The sequence below is a fragment of the Phyllostomus discolor genome, chromosome 14, assembly GCF_004126475.2.
Source record: "Phyllostomus discolor isolate MPI-MPIP mPhyDis1 chromosome 14, mPhyDis1.pri.v3, whole genome shotgun sequence".
Taxonomy (NCBI): Eukaryota; Metazoa; Chordata; class Mammalia; order Chiroptera; family Phyllostomidae; genus Phyllostomus; species Phyllostomus discolor.
The window spans coordinates 25101801-25118940 of record NC_040916.2 but is presented as its reverse complement, the minus strand read 5'-3'; the positions used below and the strand labels follow the sequence as shown (position 1 = coordinate 25118940).

At 60.0% G+C, this 17140-nt stretch overlaps 1 protein-coding gene across 3 annotated transcripts in view; it reads left to right on the top strand.

Annotated features, from left to right (window-relative positions):
* POU2F1 (POU class 2 homeobox 1) overlaps positions 1-17140 on the top strand; it is a 97619-nt gene that overhangs the window by 43567 nt on the left and 36912 nt on the right. For 2 of the 3 annotated variants that reach the window (XM_036015115.1, XM_036015114.1), the window contains exon 2: positions 13833-13898. In XM_036015115.1, coding sequence (XP_035871008.1) covers positions 13833-13898 — 66 coding nt within the window. Of the gene's footprint in view, positions 1-10624; positions 10900-13832; positions 13899-17140 lie in introns of those variants that run through there. The other variant, XM_028530684.2, reaches the window with a different exon arrangement.

Here is a 17140-nt window from a genome sequence, read left to right as displayed (position 1 = left end):
GAGTGGGGACCGAAAGCCGTAGCCTAATGCCACCGTGTGCGAGTCGTGAGACCAGACTGTGGAAATTACAGCTTGTCCAGGGTGTGCATGTACAGTGGGAGTTTTGCAAAGTTGCCAAACACTATGTGGCAGCCACATGTTTTAGCAGAAAACAAATCCTTATATAGTCTGAAAATTCTAATTTTAATTTACGAGTACCAGATTAGTCTCGATAATTTACATACTTGTCACTGGTGGGTCCCTTTTAGCTTCAGGTAGTGGAGACGGAAACCTGCTGCAAGGCGAGGGACTGCACGCGGGGAGGCCAGACGCTGCAGGGGCGGTCGGCCTGGCCCGGCGCCACCGCGCCCTCGGGCCCCTGTCCTGGGGCCGCAGAGCAGCTGCCATGGCCAGGGCGGCCAGGGTGGCTGGGGCGGCCAGGGTGGCCGGGGCGGCCAGGGTGGCCGGGGCGGCGCGCTGCCTGCTCCCGTGCAGTGGGGGGAGGGGAGCCGCTCGTTCTCTGCGCAGAGTGAGGGGCTGCCCGGGAAGGCCCAGGAGCTCGTTCCTTGATCTCAGCGGCCAGAGTGGGGCGAAATGATAACCGCCGTTCCGTTCCAGAACATTCCATTCCAGAACTAGTCCATTCCAGAATACTCGATAGCTGTGGGGCTGCAGTTAATGTCCTTTCCTTGAGCTGAGGCCACTGGCTGAATGTCGCTGCCCTTCTCCAAGGGGGGAGCGGGAGCGGCGACCAGCATGCCCTGCGCCTGTGCAGCCCGCACTCGGACTGGACCCGCGTTCCTGCATCAGCTCTGGCCCACTGGTGGCCGAAGACAGGGCTTCAAGGCCACGGTTACTGTGAGAAGGGCACCGAGGGTGTCCCGAGGGGGCCTGTCAGTCAGAGTCTCCCCCTCGAGTTCACTCTGTCGCCACGTCGGTGCGGGGGGGGGGATGTAGTCGTAACCACGCACTTCCTCCCCCGTGCGCTTCTCTCTCCCCGAAGAATAATCACGGGAAACACATCAAGCTTAGAAATTGAGATTTGAATCTTCTCCTTCAGCAAAAACATTCCCTGCACATTAAATTAAAACCATCCCTAGAAATTGCGCATTTTCTAATTTAAGGAAAGGAAACGACAACCAGCAGTGGAGTCCAGTACGGGGTCCGGCACAAACAGCTCCCCTTTTTAATTGCAAAGTCTTTTATTACAGAATCGTGAGCATGTCATTCGGTGACATAGCTGTCACACTCAAGCACACCAGATGACATTGTAGGTGAAATGTTCAAATGAAACCATAACTCGTCACACCCACGTCACCACCCTCCCAGCCAGTCGCGCGGGCCTTACCTCTGCGGACTGGCGTCTCCTCCTCCTGCCTCCTGCCAGCGTGCACCTGCCTGAGTCTGACCTCAGGGGAAGCCTCGCCGTGTGTCCTGTCATCAGACCGACTATGTCACGGTCCTGGGAGGAAGTGCACAAACACTTCCTTTGAACTCTGTGGGTTTTAGAATTGTGACTGGTCTTTGAGTAACTTAAAAATAGAGTTTTAAAAGTGCATTTTGCAGGTATAATTCTGAGGGTACTTAGCAGCTTATTTTTAAGTTTGAGCCGCAGAAAACTCTTCAGTGGCTTGAACTCGTCAATACTGAGAGCATCGGCCGTGTTTGGCCTGCCGGAGCTGCTTCCCCATTAGATCCCTGCTCGTCCCTGGTCACTTCCATGTCACCGGCTCGGCTGTGTCTTCCAAGCGCCACCCCTGCCTTCCAGGAGGCGGGGAGACGTGTGGGTGGGCCGCCAAAGGCCTGGGGGCGAGAGGTGTGTCGGCTCCGACGGAGGCAGCCTCCGGGGGCTGGATGCTAAGGAAGAACTGTCGTCCTCGTGTGGTTTGGTTGTTTACGTTCTTGTTAGTAGCAGCGAGGGACGTTAGGGTTCGTGACTTAAACTTCAGAGTCATCCCCACGTGCACATAGAACATCCTAGAAAAGCTCCTTTCGCATCACAGGGAGTAAACGGCCAGGCCGCCGCCCCGAGTCGGCGGGCCTCAGTGGTTGGCGGCGAGTTGGGGACAGTCGTGGCTGTCCCGCGCGTCGTGGCGAAGGCACACAGTTCTCTCTGTGCCTGTCGTGCGTGGGAGGGGCACGGCGAGCCGCCCTGCTCTGCGTGTCTCTCAGGCCAGGAGGCGCGAGCCGGCAGGCTCCGTCCGGAGGCCAGCGCGTCCCCTTTGCGCCGCGCCCTCTGCCGCCGCCGCGCCCCCAGTGCCGCAGACACAGAACTCGTGCGTGCGGGGTCCGTGGAGCCCGGGACTGCAGGGTGTCTGCAGGGCGCCTGGCCCGGCACCGCCCTCTGAGAGCCCCTGCTGCGGAAATGCGAACTTTAAGTGAAACCGGCAAACGGTCCTCTTCCGTTTATTTAGGGAAACGGTGCACAGTATTTACTGCTGCTCAGCTTGGGCTTTGCATTGTTTCTCTCTCTCTCTCCCCGTGGGTGTTGGTCATAACACTAAGTGGTGACCCACAGGGAGTCCTATCCCAAAATACTGTGTTTCTTTAGTAAAAGAATCACCGCCGTTTGGTAATCGGCTTCCTGTGACTCCTCAACACACCCGTGTCACTGCCGCGGACAGAAAGCCGCTTCCGGATGAGAAGAAGACTGGGTGTTATTTTGCCTGATGTTTCAAGCAAAGATGGGCGTGTTTGTTTTTGTATCTGTTTTTATTTTTTTAAAGATTTTATTTTTAGAGAGAGAGGAAGGGAGGGAGAAAGAGAGGGAAAGAAACATCCATGTGTGGCTGTCTTTCAACTGGGGACCTGGCCCACAACCCAGGCATGTGCCCATGTGCGCTGGGAATCGAACCAGCGACCCTTTGGTTTGCAGGGCCAGCGCTCAACCCACTGACCTATGCCAGCCAGGGCTGTATTTGTTCTTTACAAGAAATAATTGTTATTTCGCTCACTGAGCATTGGAACCTGCTCAGCCAGTCCCAGGCTGCGCAGCTGCATTGCCCTGGCCAGCTGTGCGTGCTTCTGCAGGGACTGACTTGGGTAGGGTCTGGCGGCGCCGCCGCTGCAAGGGCCACACCTGGCTCATTTGCATCCGGCGTCAGTCGGGGGGTTTCAGGAGAGCCAGAGGGCTCCAGGTGAGCCCGTGGGCAGCTGCCGGGAGGGCTTGTGAGTCGTCGCCCTCGCACTGGCCGAAAGGGGAGGGGCGGCGGGTTTTCCTCATTCGTTACGGTTTCTGCTCCAGAGGGTTCGGGGGAGAGCGCTGAGGCTTGGGCTGCTTCTGCGTGCGTGTGTCTCCAGGTGTTGTTTGTTTTGTTTTATGCAAATCCTCTTACAATTTGACGGCTTTTAAAAAAACTTTCTTAAAGAACTTAAGATGCATACGGATTGGACTTTTTCCCCCAAGAGAGGAAGAATTCAGTTTCTTGCTTTTCAGTTGTAGGATGTCATAACAGGTCTTAGTAAACTTTTGCCCACTCTTGGAGAATTGTGGCAGAATTCCATGTTGATCTTTACTTTTATGTGTTATAAGGTCGTATGATTCCCTTCTGTTACAAAAATAACTTGGTTTTAGAGGACAGTTTGAACTGTTTGCATATTTGATTTTTGTTTGCATTGTTCAACTTCACGTGATTCGTTTTCGTGAGATAATCAAAAACATTGCAAATGCATAGGGAACTTTATATGGGCCAGTTATTGTACATGAGCACTGAGTACAGTAATATAAAACAAAAAGGTGGTTTTTATTAATTAGTCTTGGTCTGTTTACTAATTCATACTAATTAGTTACAGCACTTCAAACATGGCAGCTAAGAGTCAGCGCATGCGCCAACCCCTTGCTTGCTTACGGCTGCCGGACTCACCGCCGGTCCGTATCCAGGGCCTTGGAGCGGAGTGTGGTGGTCAGCCAACGATGACGGACGGATTTCCACATCTGTGTGCCAAGCAGTGACCTTCCTCATCCCCTACAGACAGAACGTGACCTTGTACCTTTTCTTAGAGCACTTTACAGTGACAGCAGCTTACATCAATCCACCTGTGCCTGTTATGTGGGTATAGAAGCTCTGTCCAGAAAGTATCCAGCCAGGTAATATGAAAAATAGAGACGTTTATTGAAAAAGATCCCAGATACAAGAAACACTGTACACAGGACAATGATGCCTCAACTCCCTTCAAAGTAGGCACCTTGGGACCTCACACAGTTCCCTCAATAGCCATCGGCTGTCCTGTCGTATTTTCTTGAATCTCACCCACCGACTATTTGAAATCTCTCCCCTTTCAAAGGGGGTTTTAGTTTTGGGAAAACCAGAAGTCACAGGGCACCAGATCTGGGCTGTGGGAGGACTTGCGTGATTTGATGTTTTGCCAAAACACTCTGCACGAGATGTGATGCATGAGCAGGCATGTTGTCGTGAGGAAGCTGCCACTCACCAGTTGCCCATAGATGCGGCCTTCTGGATCATTCCAGTACCTTCTGCAGAGGAATGTTCAAGCTTAACTCAAAGTTTGACGCACATTTGTTGTCTGCTCTGTCACTCATTTTGAACTCAACGGCCACACAGTACACGTGCTCACTCAGCCGTGTCTACTGCCCCTACTGACTAGTACAGTGGAGTCATCACTGTGCACGCATGTGCATTCTGGTCCACTGTCCTTGGTTGCCAGGCTACCTTGATGTCACACGACCTGTTCTCATTGTATTAACAATAGCTGGACCTTTTCCACACAGACGTGCATATCCAAAGCTAACTGAAGTAGATGCTTGTAAATCGGAGGGAGGCTCATGTTGAAGTTGGGGCTGTGTGTGTGTGTGTGTGTGTGTGTTAGTAAACTGGACTCTTCTGGCCCTGGCTGGGGTGGCTCAGTGGATTGAGCGCCATCCTGCGAACCAAAGGGTCACCGGTTTGATTCCCAGTCAGGGAACATGCCTGGGTTGTGGGCCAGGTCCCCAGTAGGGGGTGTGCAAGAGGCAACCACACATGGATGTCTCTCTCTCTCTCCCTTTCTCCGTCTTTTCCCTAAAAATAAATAAATAAAATCTTTAAAAACAGAAAGAAATGGACCCTTTAAAGAAAACAGTAAGTGGGCCAGTTGCCCAGCTTTGGGAAAGAATACCCAAGGACACACGCTCCAGGGGCTAGTCCAGTTGGCCTTGGTGTTCCTGAGAAGGGCAGCTGCCAGTCCCTGTGTCCTGGGAGACCCCCCCCCCCCGGCAGCTAGCACCCCTCATGGGCAGCCAGGCCCTGTCCCGGCGTGTGGTGCTCCCCTTACGGTAATTTAGTAGCATCTGATGAACCCAGGTGTCGCGATGACTGCCTGTAACTTTGTGGAGTGGCCGTGGAAGTGACCCACTGCACACACACGTGTGTGTCCCACGTCTGACTCTGAGCGTGTGTGACCCGTGCGGGCCGCTGGGACACAGAGCTGCCGGGAGTGCCTGAGCCCGGTCTGCGACGGGGGTGGCTGGGGGTGGCCTTGTACTTCGGACCGTAGTTCCACAGCGTGTCACCCGTGGGGGGAGCCGGGTGAAGGGCGCGTGGGACCTGTCTTTACCACTTCCTGCACATCGCTAACTGTTTCAGAATAGAAGGTCACGCACGAGAGAGGGGTGTTGCAGTTGCTGCGGGGCCCAGAGGACCGCGTGGTTACTGTACAGCGGGGGGAGCAGAGATCCACGGCCAGGACGGGGACCTGCCCTTGTGGGGCAGGCGGGCTCTCGCCGGTGCGCAGAGAGGAGGGCGCTTCGGGCAGACCGCGCGGGAGCGCCGAGCAGCGGCGGCCGCTGTGCTGTTTTGCGTTAAGACTCGGGAAGAGCATCGGTTAGTTTAGGCGGCGTTGTTCGTCGACGGGACGGTGCGTTTTAAGTCTCACACAGGACTGTGGGACGCGCGTCACTCTCGTGCTGCCACACACACGTCCGGAGACCGAGAGGGAGAGAGAAGTCCCCGGTCACCCGTGTGGGAAGCGAGACCGAGCGGTCCGGGAGTGCGTGGGAGTGGTCGAAGCGGCGTGCGGCTTAAAGAAAGCAAAGCCTGTTTTCCACGGGCTTGAGCAACGGACGTCGTGGGAGGACTCCGGTGGGGGCCACGGCGTCTGCCAGCACGTGCTCCCCCGCTCCGCGGGGGTTCCCACTCTCAGGTGCACGCTCGGTGACCGCCTCCGGTTCTCTCTCCTGCTCCACCGTAAGTGTCTGTGGTCAGTGGCGTGCCCCCACGTCCACGCCGGCGTCGGGCAGCGCTGAGGAAGCACGTGCCGCGTGCGTCAGGGCCCGGTTCAGTGAGGAGGCGACCCTGGAGTGCAGGCGGACAGTCGCGGACGTGCAGACTCGAGGGCCAGAGAGGCGAGCCTGGCGGGGGTGGCGAGGCGTGGGGCTCCAGCAGAGCCCCCCAGCGTGGGCACTTGCACAACCGGGCTTTGGGGTCGGACTCCGTAGTGACGTGCTCGCGGTTGCCGGGGTGCGGGACGGAGGGGAAGCAGGGGCTGCGCCATCTCACCCTCGCTGCCTCTGGCGGGGTGCTTCCTGCACAGGCCCCCGCTTCGCGGCAGACTGGACGGACAGACTGGGTGCCCTCCCCACCCCTCGGCCTCCTGGGGGCTCGCCCAGAGCTGAGCGGTCTGTGCAGACACGCTCCTACAGGGGGCGCTGTGGCGGCCAAGAATCGTGGGCGGGGTTGTGCCCCACGTCCATTGTGCTGCTTGTTTTAATTATACAACTTAAATTATTATATGAACCAAGGAAAGAAAGACGATGTTTCTGGGAAAACTTAACTTCAATGCTTTGAAAAGATTTGATAAAAGGGTAATTACTAAAAATGCTGTTGAATTGGACTTGAATAGAAAAGCTGTAAAATTTTAGGGACCAATTATTCTAAAAGAAAAAAGAATGAGAAAGATTCTCGATCAGATGGCTTTATGTGTCTTTTAAGTTCTTGCCTTATTTTTAAAGCAGTTTTCCACCTGTGGGTCGTGAGGTCAACTTAGCAGGTTGAGAAAAGCACTTTGAAACCGTGTTGGAACGTAGCGGAGTCACTGCGCTGGGGAAGGGGCGCTGCTCCCCAAGACCTCCCCGGGTTTGTTTGCGTTTGCTCTGTGCACGGCACACCCTGAGACCTGCGAAGGCGTGGAAGGCTCGAAGGACTGGCTGGAGACATTGAAGCCGGGAATATCAGAGTGTGTGTTAGGGTGTGATTTCTATCCAAGGAAGAAGAGGAGACGCGATTCGTGGGCCCAGCCGGAAAGCGGAGGTCGTGTCCGACATCAGAAGATGGGGAGTGAGAGTGTATCCCTGAGCTCCGCATTCAGAGGAAGCGTTAGGTCGGCCCTTGGGACCGGCGACCCGACCTCAGGTGCGCCTCACGGGCAGGAGTCGTGGCGTGTCGCATTTCATTCCCCCCCCCCCCCCCCCCCCCCCCCCCCCCGCCTCCTTGCTTTGTCCCAGTCCCCTGTCCCTGCCCCTCCTCTCTCTGCCACTCGATAACAAGCGTCCTGAAGGCCTGGTCGGGGCCTCAGGCCACTTTCTGTGGGATAAGATCATGAGAGCGTGCACTGCTCTCTTTCCCGGTGGAAACAGCCGTCAGCTCACACACCAGCTCCTGAGCTCGATGTCGGATGGAAGCGGCTGATGTGGATTAATTCCCACTGAACCGTAAATGACTGACAGTCCCACAAACCTCCAGATTTCTTTGTAAGGGTAACCTTTCAGGTCCTGTTTTATTCTGGTATTCCAAACAGAGACCTCACGTGGTGGACATCTGAGACTGTGAGCAGGGCCGTCTGTCTGTCAGCTCCCTTCCTCCGGGCCTCGCTGCACGGGGCCAGGGGCTGGGGCCCGGGGCCGGGGCCCGGGCAGGCTGCTGGGGCTTAAAGCCACCCTCTGGAATGCGCAGCGTGCCTCGGCGAAGGGCGCCGGGAAGGGCGTGTTCTTGGCCTTCGCATCATACCGGAGCGAGGCCTCCCGTCCCCCTGGCTCGCTGCCCGTCAGGGCTGCTCCCTCCTCCTGCCCGCGCCCTGCTCCTGGAGTGCAGAGGGCGAGTTCTGCAGTGGCGCGCAGGGGTCCTTCTCGGGACGCTGGCCCCCAGAGAGCGGCAGGCCCGCTGCCGCCGGGCAGAGCGCCCCTCCCCGCACAGGACCCTGGGCCCAGCAGGGGTCCTCGCACCGCTCAGGCCTGGCCCTGCGCGGCGCCGGTCAGCAGACCTGCGCTGGCGCTTCGGCACTGATGGCGTCCAGAGTGTCCCTACGGACGGCACGGAGAGGTGGCCGGGCGGGGGCAGAGGTGCTCTGCACGCGCAGGCAGTGCGTGTGAGACGCCGTGAGGCCGACGGGGAGGGGGGGCAACACGGATCGACGTCTCCTGTGTCCCGGCCACTCGTCATCGCGCCCGTCTTTCCCCGTCACGGCCGAGCTTGTGTCGCCCGTGGGCTCCGCCGTCAGCCTCCCTGGAGACATGTCTCCTGCTCCACACCCGAGCCTTGCCTGCTCTAACGCAGAGCGTTAGGAACTGTGACTGAGCGCAGCTGCTGCTCCTGGAGGCTCTCCCGAGTCTGTCTCATGCCCGAGGTCTCCCCGGCACAGCCCCCCGGGAGGCCGGAGCGCACTCGTCCTGATGCCCGCCACCTCGTGAGAGAGGCGCCTCGTGGCCAGATGAGGAGGCCAGGGGTGAGAGGGCAGGAGCTGCGGCCTCTCCCCTCGCCCTGTCCCCCGGTCCCCGGAGGCTCTTCGGACTCTGCACCGAGGAGCGGGCAGCGTGGGCGGAGTGCCGGTCTGGAAGTTGAGGCGCGAGTCTTCCGCGCTGTTTTTGACTCGCAGGGAAATCTTTTAAAAATCCTGCATGAAAGTCTCGTCTTTCGTTTTCTCACATGCATGTCAAGTTCAGTTTCAACCTTAGTGTTGGCAAAAGTGACACATTTTTAGAAAGCAGACACGTGGCGTGCTCAAAGGCTGGTTCAGAATCAAAGCAGTCATTAATGGGATAATGCCCCTGGGAATGCGCCTCCGTCTGCCGCGAGCGTCTGCGGGTCGCGCACACTTTTAAACACAGGTCCTCGTCGCCGGTCGCCGGTCTCCTCGCCACACGCCGCGCTGGACGCGGGCTGTGTGGGTCCCGCCTCATCCGAGGCCCCGTCCCCGCGCCCGCCGAGCCCCTCCGCAGACAGCGCACAAGTCAGGTGCGGGGCCCCGGGCCAGGCCCTCGTGTCGGCCAGGTCCGCTCTCCGGTCCGCTCTCTGGTCCGGCGCGTGTCACTTGTGTGACACAGGCTCGGGGGCCCCAGCTCTCTGCGGTTCGGTGTCCTCGTTTTCTTGTTTCCTATCCTCGCCCGAGGACACTTTCACAGAAGGATGCTTCCATTGATCTTAGGGAGGGAGGACGCGGGGTGTGGGGAGAGACAGACAGACCTCAGTGTGAGAGAGAAACGGGGATCGTTTCCTTCTGTGCTCGCCCCAGCCGGGGGTCGAACCCACAAGCCAGGCGTGTGCCTGGACCGAGGATCGAACCCACAACCTTTGGTGCTTAGGGTGGTGCTCCAGTCAGCCGAGCCACGCCGGCCAGGGCACCGTGTCCTTATTCTCACAAGCGGTAACAACGTGTACTGCGTGTGGTTCTGTGCACCCTCTGAGCCACCCATAATGATTCACGTGGACCGTTGTCGGGTTGGGGTCGATGTTTTACCTTGTAAATTCAGTCAACGTTGAATAGATGTGTTGTTCAGTAGGGTTTTACACATACACTCACGTACTCGTGTATGTTCACATCTGTTACGTCGAGTTCACTTGAAACACCGAGCAGTCCCGCAGTTCGCACGGCCCGCGTTCTGAGGACTTGGGGAGGGACCGGCCGCCGTGCACCTCAGGCTGAGGGATGGGGAGGCCCCCGCACGCCCCGCGTGGCCGCTCAGCCAGCCTCGTCCGTCCTCGCCTGTGGGGGGGAAAGAGGGGCGCCCGGGACTGCCCTCTCCCGAGGCAGTTCTGTGGGTCCCGCCCTGCCCCTGGACCCGTGCCGTGGCCTTGTGGTGGGGGCGCCTTCCCCTGCGTCCCCGTCAGATTTGGAAGCGTCCCCGTCGGCGGGCCAGCGCCGGCTGCGCCCTGCGCCCCGCTTCCACCTTGCTCGTTGCTTCCCGGGACTGTGTGGGTTGTGCGGAAAGGTCCTCGCAGACCCCTTGTTACCGAAGTCATTGTCGCCAGCAGGGATGAGATGAAAGGTGCTTAAGTCTGTAGAGTTGTCCCTAATTTGTACGTGTCATTTCAGCGGCATTTTAACAGACCTCCGTCTCCTGTCCCCCCTCCCTCTGCCACGCTATCACAAGTTAGGGCCGAGAAGCCAGGCCATTGGCAGAAATCTCATTTTATCCTCCTAATTATTATGCTGGCACTCAGGAGATAATTTCTCTCTCCATGCACTGCCAATTAATATGCAAATGGACTGATAAATATTTATGCAATGATTTGAATTATGCAGGGAGTGCTTTCAGTGTATTCTGTAAATGAATTGTTCGTGGACTTCAAAGTGCTGGCTGCTGTGCTAACGAGGAGAGATTTGCATAGGGCCCTAATCACGCGCATACTGATTAAGCTTCATTATGGAAACTGCCAGCTGCAATCTTTGTTTCTATTTTATTACAAAAAGGGGAACTTTTCATGCTTCAGTTGCCTTGACAATGTCAGTCCTCGCTGGTAGGAGAGACTAAAACTCCTCTGAGCAACCGAAGTTCCCGTATTCAGTTGAAGATGGCTGTGGTGTGACCGGAGTAGTTGCTTCTCCCCCATCCACCTCCCACCTCCCACCTCCCACCCTCATGCTCTCAGATTTGTTAGAAACAGTGGCACCTTCCGACCCCACCCAAACCGCCACCTGTTCCTTCCCGCCCTGGACTGTGTGAACCTAGAAGACTCCCGGCAATGCTGGACTGCGGTGCCTTTGCTCTAGGTGGGTAGGTGGGTGCCGCATGGCTCTCCCCGGCGGGCCGTGGGGTGGAACCCGCGGCCCTGCGGTTGGCTGTGCGGAAACACCCACCGGCACAGGCCACTGCGGGGGAGGGGGGTGGATGGGGCGGGGTGGGGGGGCGCATTTGCAAAGCGCCGGTCCCTCCCTGCCACCGGCTCTTCTGGTTCAGAGGATGTTAGCAGTAAATAGTGTGGATTTAGAATTCAACTTGAATGGAGACTTTTGCTTTTTCTTTTTTCTTGGAAATTTCTTTTGAGAGCATTTCATATAGTTCTGAAAACTCTAGCTCCGAAACAAGGTCTAAAGCGTATCTAAATAATATGTATATTAATGAAATGTTTTGCATACTTGGCTCGAATGTCATACAAAAACCGAGGGCCCGGTGGGAGTGAGGCGCCCGGTGCAGGATGGTCCCATCCTGGCGGTGCCGCCCCGGGCGGCCGCCCCGGCAACGCCACCAGGCGGAGGGTCGAGCTCCAGACCCTGGAGGCAGGACTTTCTGAATTTGACTGATATTGGCCTTTTGCTTTTTCAAAAATTAACTTCTCTTCTTTGGGAAAACCATTCTAAGTCCTGGAAAGACTGTCTTTAGGGTTTTCCTACTGAACAACAGGCCTGTGGGGGTGAGGACCGTCTGGCTGGGCTGTGTGAGCTGCCTTTGCTAACTCAGCTTTAAGCTGCACGGAGCCACGTTGGTTTTAGACAGAGGGTGGCTCGCGGCGGCTGTCGGTTGTGTCAAGGTCCGTCTGTCACGAGCAGAGCGGCGGCCCCTTCGGCCGGTGTGGCCGCCGGGAGAGGCAGCTCGGTGGCGGGAGCGCCAGCACTGCTGTCTTTCGGACCTTCGCAGGCGACTTCCTCCTGCACGCCGTCTTCCCCGTCACCTGTGCAGCGGCCGAGGCGAGACCCAAACGATGACCCCGATTCCGACAGCGTCTGCAGTCGTAGGGGGGAGGCGTGGCCTGCACCCAGGGCGGCGGGAGGTCTGCAGCGCGTGAAGGCGAGTGAGCGGACCAGCACGCCGGCGGCAGGCCCCGGCCCGGGGGCAGCGGGTGCTGCGGGTGCGTCTCAGGCGCGTCTGTCTCCCTGCCGGTCCGGAGCGCCCGGAGCACGTCACAGCAGAGACCGTCGTGTCTGTACTCGCACATTTACTGCGTTGGGAACTCGAGGAAGGAAAGGAAAATACCATTTTGAAACACTTTTAGTATTATGTTTTATAATTAGAAATTACATCTATTTTTTTAGGTAACAATGAGTGTTTAAACAGCCTTCCCATAGTGCTAGAAAGTCCTTAGAAGATTCGTACGGGATACCTGTGACACAACCTTGAACGCATGGGTGTGAACATTAGGGTGTGAATTGTACACGGCTAGGTTCACGCTCAGTAGGAGTTATGCCTGCTTCATTTCATACGTGCAGAAAACGGCCGTCTTCCTCAGCGGGCGTCGGCCGGCCCGCCCTTCGCCCGCCGTGCTGGGGCCCGTGGGAAGGAGGCGCCTTCCGCCGCGCCTGCCGCGGTCTCCGCCGACTTCCGCGAGGCCCGGCTGCGTCACTCAGAGAGCTGATTCTCTCTAAGCCGCGCACCTGCTTCTTTCCAACCTCGGTTGCTCTCCGAGGAGATTTGCATTTTTCTGGACAGTGCGGGGAAGGCAGTTGCAGAGCGGCCCTCAGTCGTGACCGAAGCCGGGACAGGCCGAGCCCTGTGGGCCCCGAAGAGCAGACCCGACTGTGGCGGGGCCGCGTGAGCCCCCCGGACTGGCCTCCGTCTGACAGGCCGTGTCGGTGGCGGGCCCACGGCCTCCGGGCGGGCGCGCGGTTCACGGAGGGGGCTGCCTCCCGCAGCACTCTCGTCCCTCGTGCGCGGGATGATGCCGTGGCGACGGCGTGGGCGGGACTCGGGACCGTTTTGATTCCCCGTTTAGACATTGATCAGATGACAGAACGTGTTCTTCGGTCAGAAGATCAACTACAACCCAGTTAAAGTGTTCGTTCTCTACCGCCCAGTGGTCCAGTGGCTCCTCGCCTGGTGGGAAGGGGCGGGCGGGCCGGAGAGCGGACCGGGTCGCCTCACGGGCGAGCGTGCTGAGCCGGGCCTGCGGGGGCTGGAAGGAGGTGTGCGTGTGACGTGCGCACCCCCGGGGGGGGCGGAGGAAGGGCAGGCCCGCGCTCGTCTGTGGCCTGCCTCCTGGGGTACCTGCCACCGCCCGGTAAACACTTCTGACTTCGGACGTCTGCGGGAGACAGACACGCTGAACGGCAGGAGCCCGCCAGCGGGTTCCTCCGGGACAGGAGGGCAGCACCGTTCGTGAGCGGGGCGGCCGCGAGCGGCCGCCTCTCGGTCCTGGCAGCACTAGCTGTGTCCGCCACGCCCTGTGCCGCAGCGCGCGCCGCTCCGTGACGGGCCGAGAGCCTGGCGCGCCGCTCGGACGCGCGCGAGTTGGTTGGGGGCCGGAGTCGGCTGCAGACTCGTCCCGCGGCTGTGCCGTGCGGCCCCCGCCGAGCGTGCCGTCCGTCTGCTGCCGGGGCTGCCGGGGGCTGTTCCGGCGTGGGCACAAACTCTCTGCTCGTGGGAGGAGAAGCTCCATTTGGCAGTGGCGTGCTTTCCTTGTGAGGGGTTCTGTTCCTTTAGCGTATTCTGTGTGTGTGTGTTGTGAAGCACCCGCTCCCCGTGCATCGGGCACCGTTACAGACTCTTCAGGGTAGACTCCTGCCGTCTTCCTCGGAGAGCCTTGGCGTGACTTAGACTGCGTGCGCGTGGGTCCCTGCAGGGTCGGGGACGCGCGACCCTCCGGCGTTTTCGCGCTGACTCCGCCCCCTCACTCAGCCCGGGGGGCTGTGACATCCGTCGGTTTTCTCAGACCTTTCCTCGGCCACATCCTCAATTTTTTAAAACTCTATTCTTCTCTGGTTTATCGCAGACTCGAGAATGAACAATCCGTCAGAAAACGGTAAAGCGCCTCTGGAGAGCGGGGACAGCAGCACAGGTAAGACGCCCCCCGGGCACACCCTTCCCTGGAGGCGGCGCGGGGTGGGAGGGGGGTGCTTCCCGCCCGGCCGGGCTCGGCGGCGCGTGTGCACAGGCCCGGGTGAGCGCCGGGCGGAGGAACGGGCGTCCCGTGCTGCGGGGCCCGGGCTGTCTCTGCCGCCCGCCCTCCCTGCAGACGCTCGTCTTCCGGCCGCCGCTGGTCAGCGAAGCGTGGAGCACTCAGGGCCTTGTCCTGGGGGGTGGGGGGCCAGGTCTGGGGAGAACGATGGCGGCGCTGCTCACGAGCCGTGTGGTGTCGGCAGCTCCGGTCTTTCCGAGGCTCGTTCACGCGGCCGCGCGGCGGGGCGGCGTGTTCCTGAGGTCGCCGCGAGCACCGAGGAGGAAGCGTGAGGCACGTGTGCGCCGCACGCTGACCGTCTAGCGGAAAGTTGCCCTTGCCACCGTGTGGCCGGAACAGTGACCCTTACCCCCCACGCTCCGAGGGAGTCACGCTGACGCCGCCGTGGTGTCTGCACCTGGTTAGAGCCCTGTCTCTCGCACGCCCGACGGCGGGGCCATTTTCTGTACAGTGACACTTGGTTTGACCCTCTCCCGGGCGGGAGCTAACAAGTAAACGGGAAAACCGGCTTCCCAGGAGAGGAGGGCTCAGTCCCCGGGGGCAGGGCGAGCCCAAGGCCCACGTTCATCGCTGCGCGAGGGGCTCAGAGGCCACGGGACCCGGTGTCATCGCTGCTCGCGGGGACCCGGTGTCGGCCGGCGGGAGCAGCTCCGGGTGCGGCGGAAGCCAGAGTGCTCAGCCGCGGGGGCAGGGCAGGGAGACACAGGGACGGGCAGTTTCTGAAGTCGGCCAGGCTGCCCAGGTGCAGGGGCTGGGGCCTCGGTGCCTGTCGTTCCAGCAGGCCCGACTCCAGGGGCGGGAGGGGAGAGCCACTCGGAAGCTGGTCTCCGCACCGCTGGCCACGCAGCCCCCTAGTTGGGAGCAGACCGGTCGAGCCGGGCCAGCGGCTTCTGGCCTGCACGGCTTTCGTCCCAGACGGCCCCGTGCCGGGGCGCTCGCTAGTCCCTCCGTCTCCGGAGGGTGCCTGTCCCTCTCGGTGACACTCCTGTGCCCCTCCTGAGTGGGGAAGGGCCACGTGCTGTCATCTGAACTGTTGGCAGCCGCCTCCTTTCTGTCGTTTCTCGGTCCTGCTTGGGCGCCGTCTTTCGTGGTTGTGTGGCTCAGGGTCTGGCCACCCAGCCTCGGTGTGGGCCTTGTTCGCAGGCAGAGGCTGGCCAGTGGGTCCCAGTAGGATGCCCAGGGGGAGGGCAGCGCCCCGGGCCTAAAAGGCACCTGCAAAGAGGAGATACGTGTACCTAAGGGACAAGGAATGCTCTCAGAGGGACAGGGGGACGCCAGGAACGCGCACTGCCTCGGGCCCAGGGCTCCGCCCACTTCCTGGGCCCCTCCCACACCGAGGGGCCCTCCCGGCGTGCACTCGTCCGTGCTCCCTGTGCTCCCGGGTCGCAGGGCAGCTCTGTGCCTGCCCTGCCAGTGAGGCGTCAGGATTCCAGGAACTGGGACGTTGGGGCCCCCTGCCCGGGCTTTCTCCTTGAACTGCGATGAGACGAGACCGCGCATTCTGGCCGGAGCCCCTGCTGACGCCGTCTCATGAGTTCCTTGCCCTGTTTCCACGTGAAACACGTGGCGGAGCCACTCCCACCACGGAGCTGGGGTGTCCCTTCAGGAGCCTCCCTGTGGCTGTCTCTGGAGCCCCGTCTCCGGCTGGGGACGGCGTGCTCTCCAACGGCGCTCCCCGACCCCAGCACCGGCGGGGCGGGGCGTCCGTGGTCCCCTGCCGGCCGGCGTGGAAGCATGCGCTGCTTCTCTGCCAGCTGCCGCCAGTGCGACGGCCTGGCGAGGTGCCACACGCCGTCTGCCCACCAAGGCTCGAGCGACCTCCGTAAATTCTAGATGCTTCCCTGCTGGGGGCCTCTGCGTTCCACGGAGAGCAGCTGGCACCTCCATGTCCGTTTCTCGGCTGTCCTTAGCGTCTCCCGCTGACGCCACTTTAGTAGCTCAGGACATCAGAATCCGTCTGGGTTCCAGTTTCTGCGTTAAATTACCGTTTGGTGTATCAGGTGTGAAATTACTCAGATATTACAAATTGGCTTATTTAAAACTATAACAAGCAGGCGTGCAGATTGTTTTACTGTCAAGAATATGTTAATACTTTTGTATAGACTACTACAATTCTAAACATTTCTGGAGAAATAATTTTGATTTTTGGTATTTTAAGGAGAACCATATTGTGAATCAGTGAAAACTGTGTTGTTACTTTGTCGTCTGCCGCGTGGGGTTGTTGGTGCACGTGTTCAGTGGGTGCTTGTCCCGTGTGCCACGTGGTGGACTTGTGTCATCAGAGACGCCGTCAGTCTCTGGAGAGCCAGCGGCCACAGGGGCCCGGACGGACCCCAGGTGGTGGGGTCAGGGCGGCCAGGGCAGTGTGGGAGCAGCGGAGGGAAGCTCGGGGCGGTGCGTCTCTGAGGCGGGGCGCGTTTGTGGGCCGGGAGGAAGGAGGCCTGGGAGGTGGAGACTGAGGAAGGAGAGACAGCGGGTGGAACCAGCGTGGGCCGAGGGGCTGGGGTCAGAGGCACGGGGTGGGGGGTGGGGGCTGGCTCTGACGTGGACGGAGATGGCCTGCTCTATCAAACTGGGGAGCGGACGGTGAGATGAGCCGAGGAGAGGACGCCGAGGAGGGAGGGGGGGAGCAGGAGGGTGGGGCCTGGCTCACACGTTAGATCTCCTCCTCCTTCCCACGGCCCCTCGGCCGCTGGGGGCCGTCTGCAGGGAAGGCAGGCGTGCCAGTCCTGAGGAGGGCGGCCCTTCCCGCTCGCGGGAGTCTGCGGCCGTGCGTGGCCGCCGCTTCGTGACGCGCGCCGCGGCTGTTCAAGCTCCCACGAGGGAAGCACCGTTGCGCGTCTCACCGACAAGGGGCGTGGACCAGACGTGTTCGTGCTGCACACTGCCTGGGGCCTCGGGGGGGGGGGGGGGCGTGGGGGGGGGGTGCGTTTGGACGCTGCTACCTTTCAGGGCCGGACTGAAGTGGACACCCAGAAGGGCAGAGACGCGAGCTGAGGGCCGGGCGTGGGCGGAAGGAGGGAGGTGCCGCCCGCCTCGCCCGTCGGGTTAGACGGCCCCCGGGGCAGCTCAGGCGGCCCAAGGTCTGGAGGGAGCGCAGCGGGCGACCGGAGCGTTTGCCG